Source organism: Stegodyphus dumicola, chromosome 1 (genome assembly GCF_044657685.1).
Source record: "Stegodyphus dumicola isolate Sdum_Otavi_A_Nest chromosome 1, ASM4465768v1".
Taxonomy (NCBI): domain Eukaryota; kingdom Metazoa; phylum Arthropoda; class Arachnida; order Araneae; family Eresidae; genus Stegodyphus; species Stegodyphus dumicola.
Window position 1 is genome coordinate 280,807,340 of NC_140768.1, and position 14,442 is coordinate 280,821,781.

Here is a 14,442-nt window from a genome sequence, read left to right on the forward strand (position 1 = left end):
TAATCCAGACGTCCATTATCTGGAATGATTTATAATCCGGACCTTAAAGACAAAAACTTTATGCTTTATGCGTGCGTGTTTAGCACAAAAAACGAAGCAACTTAAACAACTTACATTGAAAAAAATGTTTAATAAAGTAAACAAATAAATATTAAGTTTTTTTTTTTTTTTTTTTTGTAAATTTCGATACTCTTCGATCATAATTGCTCTTTATTTCAAAAATTATGGTTTTATATTTTTAATTGCATAATTTCTGCTTGCCATCTTACCAGATTTAAATTGATAATCTATAATCTGGAAAACCCTTAATCCGGAATCGCCGAAGTCCCGACGAGTCCAGATTATGGACTTTGTACTGTATATGTCAAGATAATTTGAGGGCTACTTGCATAAAACTGTCTCAACATTCTTATGTATTTTATTTATGTGCTTTGATGTTTTTCTACAGTGTTTACGAAGCTAATGAAGTCATGTGGGCTGCTGGAATATGTACTGTAAGACGATTTCATTTATTGATTGTTGATTTCATGCATATTTAACTTTAGCCATTTAATTATATTACATTCCAGTATTCATAGCTGAGAATTCATAATAGCATCTTTTTCTATTTTTCAGTTCATCTGCCTTGGCCTCACAGCATTTGCTTTCCAAACAAAAGTATGGCATTTAATATTTAAGAATATGATTTTTGGTGTTAACTTCATTAGTTGATTTATTATTTTGTAAAATTTGGAAAATGTTAATGTTAAAAGTAATAAACTAATTCTAGATTAGATTTCATATTTTGTGAAATTTATAATGTAAGCTCAAATTTTACATCTTTTATCAGCTGAACTTTGAATAAATTTGAGGGCCTTAGCATCCTGATATAAATATATCAAATAATCTTGTATTGTAAAAAATCATTGTATGTTTTAAAACTATTTAACAATCCTCTTTGTTGCCTCTGCCGAGCGTAGAAGGGTCCATCTCTAGCGTTTAGAGGAGAGATAGAAGCGGTCATCAGTGGTCAACTAGATTAGATGATACTGAGCTTTCAGCAAAATGAGTTTTCCCCATATGTTATTTCACTGTTATTAAATTAATTCTAGGTTTTGGATAATGACTGTTAGTGAGTCTTCTTGAGGAAGATATACTTCCTTAAGACGTTTAGCCTTTGTATGTGGTGTCATAATTATTTAATCAATCATTAAATCAAAATGCATTGCATATGCCCCCCTTTTTTATGCATACAGCATTAAACCTGTACAAAACTTATAAAATCCACTTAGCATCATTGCTTAATTTCTGATAAATATTTTGTGTTAAAAACTCATTTAAAGATCATTGTCATGTTTTATACATGAATAAAACATGTTGTGCTGTAAAAGTTGACTTAATTTTGCTCCTCTAAAGTTAAAATCAAAGAATTCCTCCATGCTAAGGTCTTAAAACAATTTTTACTTTAGATTTTAGCATTAAAACAATTTTTACTTAAATATAGATTTTAGCATAGAGAAGTTAAACATAAGTGATAGTCCCAGTTTACACCATGAGTTTGTTATTAAAATAATTGCTGATTTTGAAAAATTTTTAAGAAATATAATTTAAGACGTTTTAGATCTTTATTTGTAATGTACAGTGGTTGATATTTTTATCTTGACAAATATTGGTAACATGCCTAAGTAGATAAGTATTTTACCAGTTTTACTGAAGAATTTTATTTCTTTTAGTGACTTTTTTTTAAATGTTGTGTATGGATGTGTTTAGTTTTTAATGATATTTACTAGGAAATGGCTGCCTGCATTGGCCTACCACCTAAATGATGAAAATACATATAATGATCTTAATAGACCCAGCTGGTATAACTTCACAGGTCCAACCGATAATTAATAATAAATAGAGATGAAGAACTGCATTTATTGTTTTTGAATTGCTTAGTTAGTTAAACAGTGACAAAATGATAAAAACAGAAATAGTTTACACTTTGCTGAAATAACATCAGATTGGCACATGGAAGATAAAAATATTGTATTTTGGGTAGTGACAACACATTTCTTTTCAACCACTAAGTTTGTTGATTTAATTCGAAAGATAAATTCTTATACTTTGCTGAATGGCAACTCATTTCTTTTAAATTGTGAAGCTTTCTGACTGAATTTAAAGCATAAATATTTTACACTTTATCAAGTGGTAACACATTGCTTTTAAGAAAGCTTGTTAATAGTTTGAGTTTGCTTTTAAGCGAGTTCATGCAAAATATGAAATAAATAATTTTAAAAAAGTGGTTCAAAATTCAGACTTTACAGTGGAGGTCTGAGTGTGTTAAAAATTTCATGGCCGCCATTTTTCCACAATGCAAGGAACATATGTACAGATATTTTGTTATTTAATAGCCGCAGTTGTCTGGACCTTTGGGAATGTCTATTCCTAGAACCTTATTTTAAATCATTTCATCATCTCATCGATGAGCATGAGAATTATTATCGTTAATTATGTCTCATGAGCATGAGAATAAAATCTAGTTCACCAAAAGCTTAAAAATTGGTGGTAAAATTGATATCAAACTATCATCCGTAAGAATATTAATTTGCAGCTTAGTTAGAATTTGTTAATTATAATGGTAATTAAGTATTTTCAATTACGCCTCTCCATTATTTTTTTATCAGCATTTAAAGTCATTATAAACAACTAAAAATCACAGAAAATTATTACAATAATTAAAATTTTAGTTATAATCCTAATCCTAGTGATATGAGAAGTGGACTGTATTTATAAAATAATATTTATCAATAGAAAATTTGGCTCAGAGTCCGGAATAATTAACAGCCACATGCTCTCTATTGCACAGAGGGCTAGTTTCATAAAGAGATTTTGCAGCAGCCAAAATAATTCAAAATAAAAGCAACACTGTAGAAAGGCTTTAAGCAAGTATAAAGTTTTTAAGGGGGTGTCGCCAGCTCCTTCTTGTGGGATGACTTTTATGGAATGAGATGGGACAAAGCAGAATCTTTTCATAAAAAATAGCATACAACATTAAGCAAAAATAGTGTTAAAAATAGACATGTCTTTTTACTTTTGTATTTTATTCTACTGAGCATTTGATTTAATTGAAAGAAGTATTGTATTTGCAATCTAAGCACAATAAACTTTATAAAGAAATATATAATCAGATACACTGATGAACAGTGACTTGCAGAAAAAGAAACTGAACTTTAAACAGAGAGATATTTGTAATCATAATTTATTTTTATTTATTATATTGTACTTTTACTTGATATTCTGCTCTAATTATGTATTTTCTGTTTTAGTACGATTTCACTATGATGGGAGGCATGTTTTTTGTAACTTTACTAGTATTTGTTTGTTTTGGATTTTTGGTCATCTTTATACCCGGTCAAGTAAGTGTCTTTTATAAAAATATAATGTACTTCCTTTCTTAGCAAGAACTATACATTTTATAGGATGGGCCATAAATTTTTACAAATAGAAATCTTTTTTCTCTCAAATATCATTTGGAGAACAGTTCATGGGTGGTAACTAGCAGTATATCAGTTCTGTGAATATTAGTCATCATGGAATGCTTCAGAGGTGAATAGCATGCTTTTTGTTTAAAATTGTATACTGACAATGGTGTGGTTATTAAGTGGCTCATGCAGGGATGGTACAACTAGTATGGCCGCGTCGAGGAGCAAAATGTTTAAAATTCAAGTGCTGGAAAGCTTACACCAGGTGGCAGGATTTCTAGTGCTGGTCATGCACATATATCAGTTATACTATGATTTGCACATCATTAAACACTGGCTTTATATTAATTTAATTAAATTGTGGGCAAAAAAAAAAAATTCAAACAAAATGGTTTCACCATAAATGTGAAACAAGCAGGGTGATCACAATCTTGGCAAATTGAAGAAACTACAGGTATGTATGCTGTTAAGCAGAGCTGCAAGAATAAAGTTTTGATTAGAGAGAGAACCTGGATGGAGCAAGATGGTTGTCATAAGATTACCACAATCCACAGTTTGTCAACATGTTTTTCAAATCTTACGAATATGTTTATTTTATTAAAAGATATCTCTAAAGTACAAACATTTTATTGCTCAGATTCATTATGTAAGTTCTGAAAAAGTGTAATAGATTTTTTACAATAATTTTTATATATACCTTTCAGTAAAAGCGTATTCAGATATATCATTGTTCTAAAACTATATGTTTAGGCCATCATGGTAATAAAATAATTAATAAAGTTTATGAAGGTATTGCAACAATTACAGTGGTATTAACATCAATACTGAAAAACAGAAGATCTACTTATATTTACATTTTCCTTTCATTTATTTTTCATTTACTGTAAATATGTTTATTCAAGGATATGTTAATACTCATGTATCATTATTGTTTAATGTTAAACAGTTAATTTTCATGGTTTAATTTAAATTAACTTGTTGACTTATTGTTGTTATTTAATGGTATGCTAACAGGTTAAGTTAGACAGTTGTTACTTAAAAGTTTAGTAAAACAGGTTAATTTAATCAAACAGATTTATTGCAAAGTTAGATGTAAATCAGTTTAACATTTCTGCTTTATTTTTATGCCATTGTGTTTGGAATTAATAAATCGTAAATTATGGTAAAAAAATAGCGAAACAGTATGATCTAAAAATGAATATCTATGTTTGTATGTATTGTCAAGGTTGTTTTCCTGGTATCTTCCACCCTCACCCACCAAATTCTAACATTCTGTAAATATGTTTATTCAAGGATTTTCTAACACATATGTATGTGTTCGAAAATTTAATTTACATTAGCCCTGTCCTTAAATAATAATATGAAATCACATGCTATTTTTAATAACCTTTCTGAGAGAATTATTTTCAATCAATTAATCAGAAATTCTGTGTAATTTGAATGTGTTAAAAATATTTCTGATGTTTGCTTTATGCATGTAATTCCTTGTTTTGTTAAATAATTTTAGGCCGTAAGGTTGGTTTACGCATGTATTGGAGCTCTGATTTTTTCTATGGTAAGTAATGCTGCCCTCCATTTTTACTCTTTATTTTATGCGTTCTTATTTGATTTCACATAACTTTAGATATTTATTCATATAGCAATGTAAACCATCTGGAATTCCATAACATCTTTCATAGTGATAAATTTTCTTTCTTAATTCATTATGTTAAATTGTTGCATTAAAATCCAGATCTCTGTAATTCTTCATTATGACTCTGTTACGTATTGATGCTAGTGTAAATTTTAATTTTCAATAGTATAAATATTGCTTTAAGATTATTTTTCTTAAAAAATTTTCCTTCCTGTCTCATAACACTACCCTAGAAATTCCAACCTGGATTTCATTCCAGTCGAACAGGCTGGCTGCATGGGTATTTTCAGAGTTTTCACCATGTGTTACGTGTATTCAAGCCAGTTTCTCTTAGAAAATCCTCTATGTCTATCCTCTTCTTAAGCGGATATCCCTAGTGTGCTTTGCCATAATGAATGAACCAAAAATAAATTAAAACACTACCACTACTAACAACAACAAAATTAAAACTGCATATAACCATGAAGAACACTGAAGTAGGCAATTTTATTTTATCAGATATTTGAGGATTTTCATTGAAAAACAATTAAATAAATTCTGCCAGGCAATAATGCTTGGGTTTGTAAATGTTCTCTGAAGTGCTAGTAGTCAGTCAGTTATTCTTAAAAGTGAATACAGTAGCAATTCATATTTGTATAACTTTGATCAATTCAGATTATTGTGGTGTGTTTTACTTCCTCATATGAAATAAAGGAAGTATTGCAACTATGAAAACTTTTGGATATCACATTTCAACTCTATAAGTATTCATTATGACTGCTCCAGAATCTATTTGCATGATTTATTAATGTAATGTCTGTGCATTCGAACAGAGGGGACCTTTTTTTTTAATCCTATCCCAGACCTAGGCATGATCACCATTAGTCTATTACAGGCAGCTCAATACAATTCCAGAAACATTTAAAAAAGTGCAATAATTTTGACAGCATTTTATCCAATGCCATGTCATTAAGTCCAGAAGGTCACTGTCAGTATCATCACTTAATGGGCAAGATGCAGAGTCTGCTAATCCAAATTTGTGTAGTTATTTCATGAGGTAATCATGTTCAATTTTTAACCTGAAGTTAGCGATTCCACAGGTCTAGGTTTGGTCGTAAAGGAATGGGATTCTCTATCAGGGAACCCCAAATCTTCTTGTTCACAGCCCCTATTTTTCTGTAAAAGATGAGCACCACATCTGGCTCCAATGATTCTGTTTGCACTGTGATAGTAAACAGGAGGATGAGGTTCAGGAAGGATAGATCCAGCCTTGACCAGAGTGTCAGCAAACTCAGTACCTGTGATTCCACAATGACCTGAGATTCACTGCAGAATAACGTTGCAACAATTTATTAGAGAATGTATTTGTTAGACACATTTATTACAGAACTAATCACAAGCTGACAATTTAGAGTAGATCCATTGTTTGAAAGTATGATTGAAGAAATTGCTTTAGTAGTGGCGTGTGAATCAATAAATATCACAATGTTCCGATTGTTTCTTTTACTGATTTCAATCAGTGCTGGTTGGACAGCAGCCACATCAGCATCATAGTTGGTACAGTTTGCATCAACAGCCCTGCTAATGTCCCGAGAAGAAACCTCTGTTAGCACCTATAGCAGCGTTACTATTAGCACCTGTAGCAGAACCATCAGTGTAGACATGCAACCAGTGCTGTGTTGTTGGAAATCTTTCTCTAATAGTGGCCAAAGCAGACATCCTCAATTCTGTCTCTGTGTAGTGAATCTTTTTTTTCTGGCCACAGAACCAAATTATAATTTGTCAAGTTCAAATATGTTAGAAATACACCAATCTCAAATAGTGGCTATCTTTTAAAAGAAACGATATAAAAGAAAAAAAAAAAAAAAACTTGGACAGTTCATTTCTCATGTGTAAAAAGATTGGTTAGGATTTTAGCCTGTGCTGTGCAGGATTGTATATCTTCTAGAAATCACCGCACCTCATCAATCTTGACGAACTTGAGAGCACTTATTTTCCTTTGATGGGTCAGAGACTCAATATTTGTTTGCAGTTCCATTGTCAGAATAGGAGTAGAAAATGATCCACTGGTGATGATTCTCTGGGTATTATTTTGAGTAGTTTGAGCCCTGTTCTGTATTGAAGTGGTTATGAGAAATTCACCACTATATTCAACAGCAAGCCTAGTAACAGATTTATAAGTGGTACTGAGTAGATCTTGGGTAGTACCCCATTTTACATTGGTAAGCCTTTTAAGCTGTCTATTTCTCATGTTGCCTATACCCAATATCCTATTGGCCTGTTTATTCCAGCATAGCCTGGAATCCAAAACGATTCCCAGGTAAGTAGCCTGTTAAGTCCTTTGGGATTATTTATTTCCATTAAATAGCTCTATCCCTTTAAGTTTGGTACTGAGGGTAAAAACCTGAAAGGTGGTCTTACTCGAATTTACAATCATTTCATTGTTTTTGACCAAGTTGAAAGGGCGTCAAGGGCAATATTAAGCGAATTCTGGATAATATGGATGTCTCAGTCACAGATCACAAAGAGAAGGGTCTGGACCTCAGGATGTGAATTTATAGGATAGCGAACAATATCATTAATCATGATGTTGAAGAGAACAAGACTCAGGACCCAACCGTGAGCCCTTTGTCTAATTTGTCTATAGGCAGAGATAGCTGATCCAAATTTAGTTCTCATGAAGCACTGGTCCAAAAAAGATTTAATCTAGTGATAAATATTTCCACAAATACTGATATCAATTAATTTTCTGAGCAGCATTTTTGTCAAAGACCAACACTGCTACAGTACTCTTTTTAAGATGGAAGCCATCTTTTATCTCCTGTGTGTGAGTCTTGCTATCTGTTCAATAGTATTTCTATATTTCCTAAGACCAGCCTGTCTATCAGAAATATAACAGAATATCTCAAGATAGTGATTGAAGTTATAATGAGGTATTCAGTCAGTTTATACATTATCCTAGTAAGATATACTGGACGAAAGCTAGTCAAAACACCTAGGCTTCTACCAGTTTTGAGAATAGGTATTATTTCTGCTTTGCACCCACCACACATTGGGAATGGCTGTAGTCCAAGTGAGGTTATTAAGCCTGATGAAGACTGTCATAGACGTTTTACCAAGATTAATGCGAAACTCCAGCAGGATTCCATCCTATTGTGCACTCTTTCTCTGTGGCAATTGTTTAATGCTGCATTTGAGTTCCCATTGAGAAAAAGGTAAATTAAAAATGTTGCCCATTTCTAGATTAAGGGCCCACCAGCGGCTGAGCGGTAAAGTTGCTGAACACTGGTAATTCGGTCCAATGTTCGAATCCCACGAACGGGCTGGCTGCATTGGCTTTTTTTGTGGTTTTCCCCATGTGTAACGTGTATACGAGGCAGTTTCCATTAGAAAGTCCTCCATGAAGGCATCCTCTCCCCTTAGGCAGATAGCCCTCGAGTCTTTTCTATAATCACACACACACACACACACACCTTTGATTAAGGCAAGTCTGTGGGCAATTAAGAAGATCCATTGGGATTTTAGCCAAAAAAAAGATAATTACTCACTCTAGCATAGTGAGCATTAAAAGCACCAGCTATTTCTTTCTCAGTTGTTAGCAACTTATCTGCAAAAATAGTGGGTTTATTTCTTTATCTTTTTTATTATTGAGCCTAGACAAGAACTGATGTGCTCTCAGGGCATCTCTACGAAACTCAGACCCTCTACAAAACCACAAAAAGTACAATGCTTGGCCTCTCTAACAGCTCCCTGCAGGCAAGCTTGTTGCCTACGAAGTTCTAGGCAGCCTTTCATAAGGCCAGTAAATTCAGCCACATCTCTATTTCCTATAAGGATCTTCAGATCTTTGTTCCAAAAAGGAGAATGCTTTTTCCTTTGATCTCTATGCTTGGTAATGCTCCATATGTATTGCTTGACGTCTTGTTTTTTGTCTTTTTGTGCTAATTCACAAAAAGTCTTGTTTATGTATGCAATGTTGTGTAGGCCATGTATGCAATGCTGTGTCATGTTATGTCTATGCTATGCTATGTCGCCATGCAATGTCCACCTGTCGCATTGGTCATGCCACACTGCGAATTGTATGTTGTAAATATATAACCTCAATATGTTATGTCGCTATGTCTTATATCTATGTTTAACTATGTTATGTCGCTATACTATGTCCACCTGTCATATAAGTTACATCACGTTGTGTATTTAATGTTGTAAATATGTTATGTCGCTATGCAATGACTATATTCTATACTATGTCACGTCGAAATGCTATGCAATGTCATGTCTATGCTGAGCTATGTTATGTCGCCATGCGATGTCCACCTGTCATGTAGGTAATGCAGCGCTAGGTATTTTATGTTGTAAACATGTTATGCTCTAGATGGAGCGGGTCCCAGACTACATCTGATTAGTCTTTGATAGCTCTCCAGGTGTCCGGCCCTGCTGTCACCTAGTATGTGCTCAGTCACAAGCCAAGAGAATACCAGTAAAATTACCTATGGCTTTGTCAATGTTACCTGACACAAAAGACTCCATCATCAAACAATCATTTAGCTCTTGATATCTTGTCCAGTCTGCTTTTTTTTTTTTTTTTTTTTTTTTGTTCCAGTGGGGAAAACATGGCTGTCTTAACTTACCAGAACCAGAGTGTTAGGCTCAGCCACAAACATTTTATGTCCTGCTCAAACTGGCGCAGGTAGTCTATTACTAGATTACCACAGGGTTTTTTTCCCCTCACCTTTACTGGGGTCTTCATCAATATAAATTTTTTTGTATTAACAAAATTAAATTACTCAAGCATAATTTAATATTTAACTCTTTATTCAAAATAAGTTTATATATTTTATATCAAAATCTTGTAGTAATTAGTTTAGTAATGAAAATTATAATTATAAAATGGTTTATGAAAAATTCAGGGATAAATTTAACCAGTGTAATAAATATGTGTGTGTGAAAGTAATTGGGTTCTCTCTCCTCCCCCAAAGTTATGTTTATCAATTTAGATTCCTTTTGAAGTCACTTCACTGTTTGGTGAAAAATTCTAGTTTTCCATGTTTTAGAGATAACAGTTGTGATATTCGTATGCATGCATTCCTTATTTTATGCACTTGAATGAAATTTATTTATAAATCTTTTCTTATATAGTATCTGGTATACGACACTCAGCTACTGATTGGTGGTCATCATAAGTATTCCATTTCTCCAGAAGAATACATTTTTGCTGCTTTGAATCTGTATTTGGATATAATTAACCTATTCATTTACATTCTTCAGATTATGGGATCTAGGAATTAATTTTTGTGCATACACTTTCAGTGTGCTGTTGAGATTGCTTTTTGTGCTCAATGATATTAGCAGACATGTTGCAAACTTTGTATAAGAAATTGAAAATCATGAATCAGATGTTAAAAATTTGCTGTAAAAATTAATAAAATAGTATATATTTTCAAATTAATTATGTTGTGTTCAAGTATCTATAATCAAGTTTTAAACATTTGCAAAAATTTTGTTACTTAAACATTGTGTCAATTATTCTTCTTCTATCTTTTCTTGTAATTCTATGAAAATATATGTACTTTACTATATATATATATATTGTATCTGCATTAATGTTTATGCAAATTATACTATTTCAAAAAATCCCAGTTTCTCTTTCCTTTATAAAGTGTCATGGAGAAAAACATGCCCCTCTTTTTTTCCCCCTTCAAAAAAAAAAAAAAAAAAAAGATTACCATCAATTTCTTCTGTATAGTTATTTCTGGTTATATAAACCACTTTGTCTCTCCCTTCCCATGTTTCTCTAAAGTAAAGACTGTCATTGCCTCTAGCCATTTATCTTACTTCATTTAAAATTGTGTGTTATATAATAATTAAAGTGACATTCAGTAAGACAAAATATTTAAGAGTTAAAATATTTGCATTTTTTCAGACAGTTTTTGTTAGTTAAGTACGTTGTGCTGCAAAAAATGTCTTGAAGTAGATAAACTTACTTTGAGCAAAAACTCGAATAACCTGTAATTAATATGTTAATTATATGTGTTCAGTTTATTAAAGTTTTTAACATGTTGTGGAAAAAAGAAATTTATTTGGCAGAATTTAAAATGTATAGATGGTCATCATCATAATGAATGAGGTGCATTCCAAATTACAGTTCATATCATTTTACTAGGTTTATTATGCATACCTCCTAACAATATTCATGAGGTAAGAGCTATAAATACTATCAAATAAAGTACTAAATACTAAAACAAGTAAATAATGTATTTTAAATGTAATACATCATAAACAAACAGAGAATTATTTTATTATAGAATATATAACTTGGTACATTCTTTCAGAACAGGTTTCTTCAACTTTCTGCTCAAGTTTGTAGATTAGGGAGCATTTGTATATGGGTTGTTTTAATAATTTAAAATGCTTTTAAATGGGTTAAAATATGTATTCATTCTATTCTGTCTTATTATTCATTCCGTTCAGACAGTATTCTGAAAACTTGCAGTTTAATTGTTAACGTAGTTGTACAAAATTTAATAATTTGTGCAGTTAACTGTATAAACTTATATTTCGAAGTGTTTGCTTTACAGACTATATATTTAGTTATATTGTTTCTTATTTGCTTTTAATGATTCTTTTATTTTGAAGTATTGCTATTTTAAAGCATTATTAATACTATTATTAATATTTATATATCAGGTCAGGTGCTATAAGAAATGCCATTATACAAATGTTTTTTTAAGTAGTTTGTAACTTAAATATAATTTTATTGTAGTGAATTATATAAATTACACCAAAGTAATCTCCTCTGTATCTATTCATTTTAATGTAAAAAATAGGTGTGAAAAGTTGTTTTACTTGTTCTCTATAATATTAACTACTCAAATTTTAGCAAAAATAATTAAATTAAAAGTTTGGTAATGTATAACAAACATAAAGCTGTTGATATCAAAAATTCTTTAATGACACTGTGGAATCAGAAATTGCAATCCTTTTAATGAAGCATTTAGTTGTCAGTCTATCGCTGTTTGTTTAAGAAAGTGTACTAGGAATAAAAAAAATCTCAGTAATCTTACTTGTTAGGAAAAAAAGAAAAGAGATATAATTGCGTACTTAAGCTAAGTCTGAAGTTATTACCTCATCCTTGAATCAGTAATAATATAAGCAGAATGCTTTGTTATTTTGTAAAATATTAATTGTTCATTAGTCAAAATAATAAGTGCCAAAGTAATCTCAGCTTGCATCTGAAAAATTAAAATTGGAAATTTATACATAAAAGGCTGATAATGTGATAAAATACTGATGTGAGCATTGGAATAAATGATGTTCAGTATATGTAGAGTTCCTTAAATTTGTATTTCTCAGTGGTCTCTTTAATTTTGTGCAGTTCAGGATACAAAGCTTTCATTTTAATGAGGTAAAAATTACGTAGTTTTGTAGCATTACAAAAAGTAGTTGAAAAACATACACTACAAAAAACCAGTTTACAAAAGAAAGTAGTAAATTGGTCTGATATATTTGCTTTAATAAGCACAAAAGTAGGTGTTAAAATGATGTAGTGCTTGAACCTTTGCAATTATGTTAAAATAAATATATACAATTCTAAGTATTTAAAAATATGTACAATTCTAAGCAGATTCATTAGAGAAATTGCTCTTAAGAAATTATGCATGATACCACAATAATTTATATATGCTAGATGGATTAAACATAATGTATGCTGAAGAATTTCCTGCAGATTATTAGCAAAAAAAAAATAATAAAAGCTATATAATAAGTATTTAACTCAATGAAGTACTACACAGTAAACTTATCTTAAAAGAAATTTTTTGGGGTACTTGAAAGTTTTATTGTATTCAGTTTTTAAAATTTAATCTCTCATATTCAAAATTATAAAACACATGCATCATTATAACAATTTGTATCAAAAAATAGCGTATGCATTTATCTTGCAAAATTTTTTAATATAAAATTTGCTACATTCGTACAAATAATAAAATTTAAAAAAAAGTTCTGTTTCATAATTTGGGTTTTGAGGTGCACATGCTTAGTTAATAAATATATGTATTAAAAATTTGGTAGCTCTAGGTGCCACCATCTTTTTACAGTGTGACAATCTCTCATACTTAGTAAGCGGATTCTTCATTTTATATGCACCAGGCAACAAAATTTAGGATTCACTACATTAGCAAAGTCTAGTGCCTGCCCTGGTCTTTAAAAAGATCTACCCTAAAGATCAAAAATAGAATTCTACTGATATTTAGCTGATAGCTGTTGATCTGCATTTGAAACCTTACTGTATTATTAAAATTAATTAAAATGTTCAGGAAAGTATTTTAATGGCTGAAAAGGATCAAATTTAGCTTGAAAAAAGTACTAAATACGTAAACACAAACCAAGGTTTAGGAAAGTGAGCTGCAGCAAATCCACTGTTTATAATCTTGTAAATGTTGTAGGGATTGGTAGGTAAAAGAGGCAGGCCTCCTTAGTAAAAAAATGTTATTTTTGATCTGTAATGAAATCTTTTAAGCAACTTCCCAGCTGAAAAATATTGAAGTTGCTTAGAATTAGTTTTTGTAACTAGTAATGTGTTTTTAATTGTAGGTGTTTCATTTCTGTACTTTGAATGTTATTAAGTACTTTGAGATGTAGATTGTATTTGTAACAATTAAATGTTGTTTTTCAAAATTATCCAGAGTTTTATTCTAAAAATGGAAAGATTTAATTTATTGGAAACAAATTATCAAAGTATTCATACAAAAAATTATTTACATCAACATGAATTCTAAAATTTATGATTTTTAGTTGTTTTCAGTCAATTTTTTTAGTTTGCTGACAAAAAAATTTCAAATTTGAGACTAAGTTTTATGCCCAGAGGGACTTTTTTTATTTACACACATATATATATTTCAAGATCATTTGGGCTAATGTCCCTTCGGGTTAAAAATATTTCAAAGCAACATATCTTTAGAATTTCCGATGGGCAGTCTCATGGGTTATTTTCCGTACAGTGTTGCTATTGCTTGCTTTGAAATTGTTGAGTTTGTTAGTCAAAAATTTGTTAAAGTTTTACAAAATGTAAAAATGAACTGTAAAACAAATTCCAATTGCTCCTTTTTGGGTGGAAGGTAGTTTTTTTTTTTTTTTTTTCTTTTTCCTCCCCCCCCTTCACATACATACATTCATGCAGATTGCTTCTTATTTAATTTCTTTAAACATAATATAGAGCGATAATATTTGGTGGCAACAATTTGAAAAGTGATTCAACACAAAATGCTGTTTCGAGATTAATAGACCTTCTGGGCTAATGCCGCTTTGGGCTAAAAAGAAGAATTCTTCATGAACAAAACATATAGAATAATCAGTTAATTTTTATGGCTAAAGTTTTTAATTTAT

General features: G+C 30.9%; 1 protein-coding gene across 1 annotated transcript in view; it reads left to right on the plus strand.

Moving 5' to 3' along the window:
* LOC118183199 (protein lifeguard 1-like) overlaps positions 1-13,737 on the plus strand; it is a 51,451-nt gene extending 37,714 nt beyond the window's left edge. The window contains exons 7-11 of the mRNA XM_035352665.2: positions 449-494; positions 616-657; positions 3,291-3,380; positions 4,954-5,001; positions 10,198-13,737. Of these exons, the coding sequence (XP_035208556.1) occupies positions 449-494; positions 616-657; positions 3,291-3,380; positions 4,954-5,001; positions 10,198-10,347 (376 nt within the window). The 3' untranslated portion in view covers positions 10,348-13,737. The remainder of the gene's footprint in view (positions 1-448; positions 495-615; positions 658-3,290; positions 3,381-4,953; positions 5,002-10,197) is intronic.
* Positions 13,738-14,442: the final 705 nt, after the last annotated feature.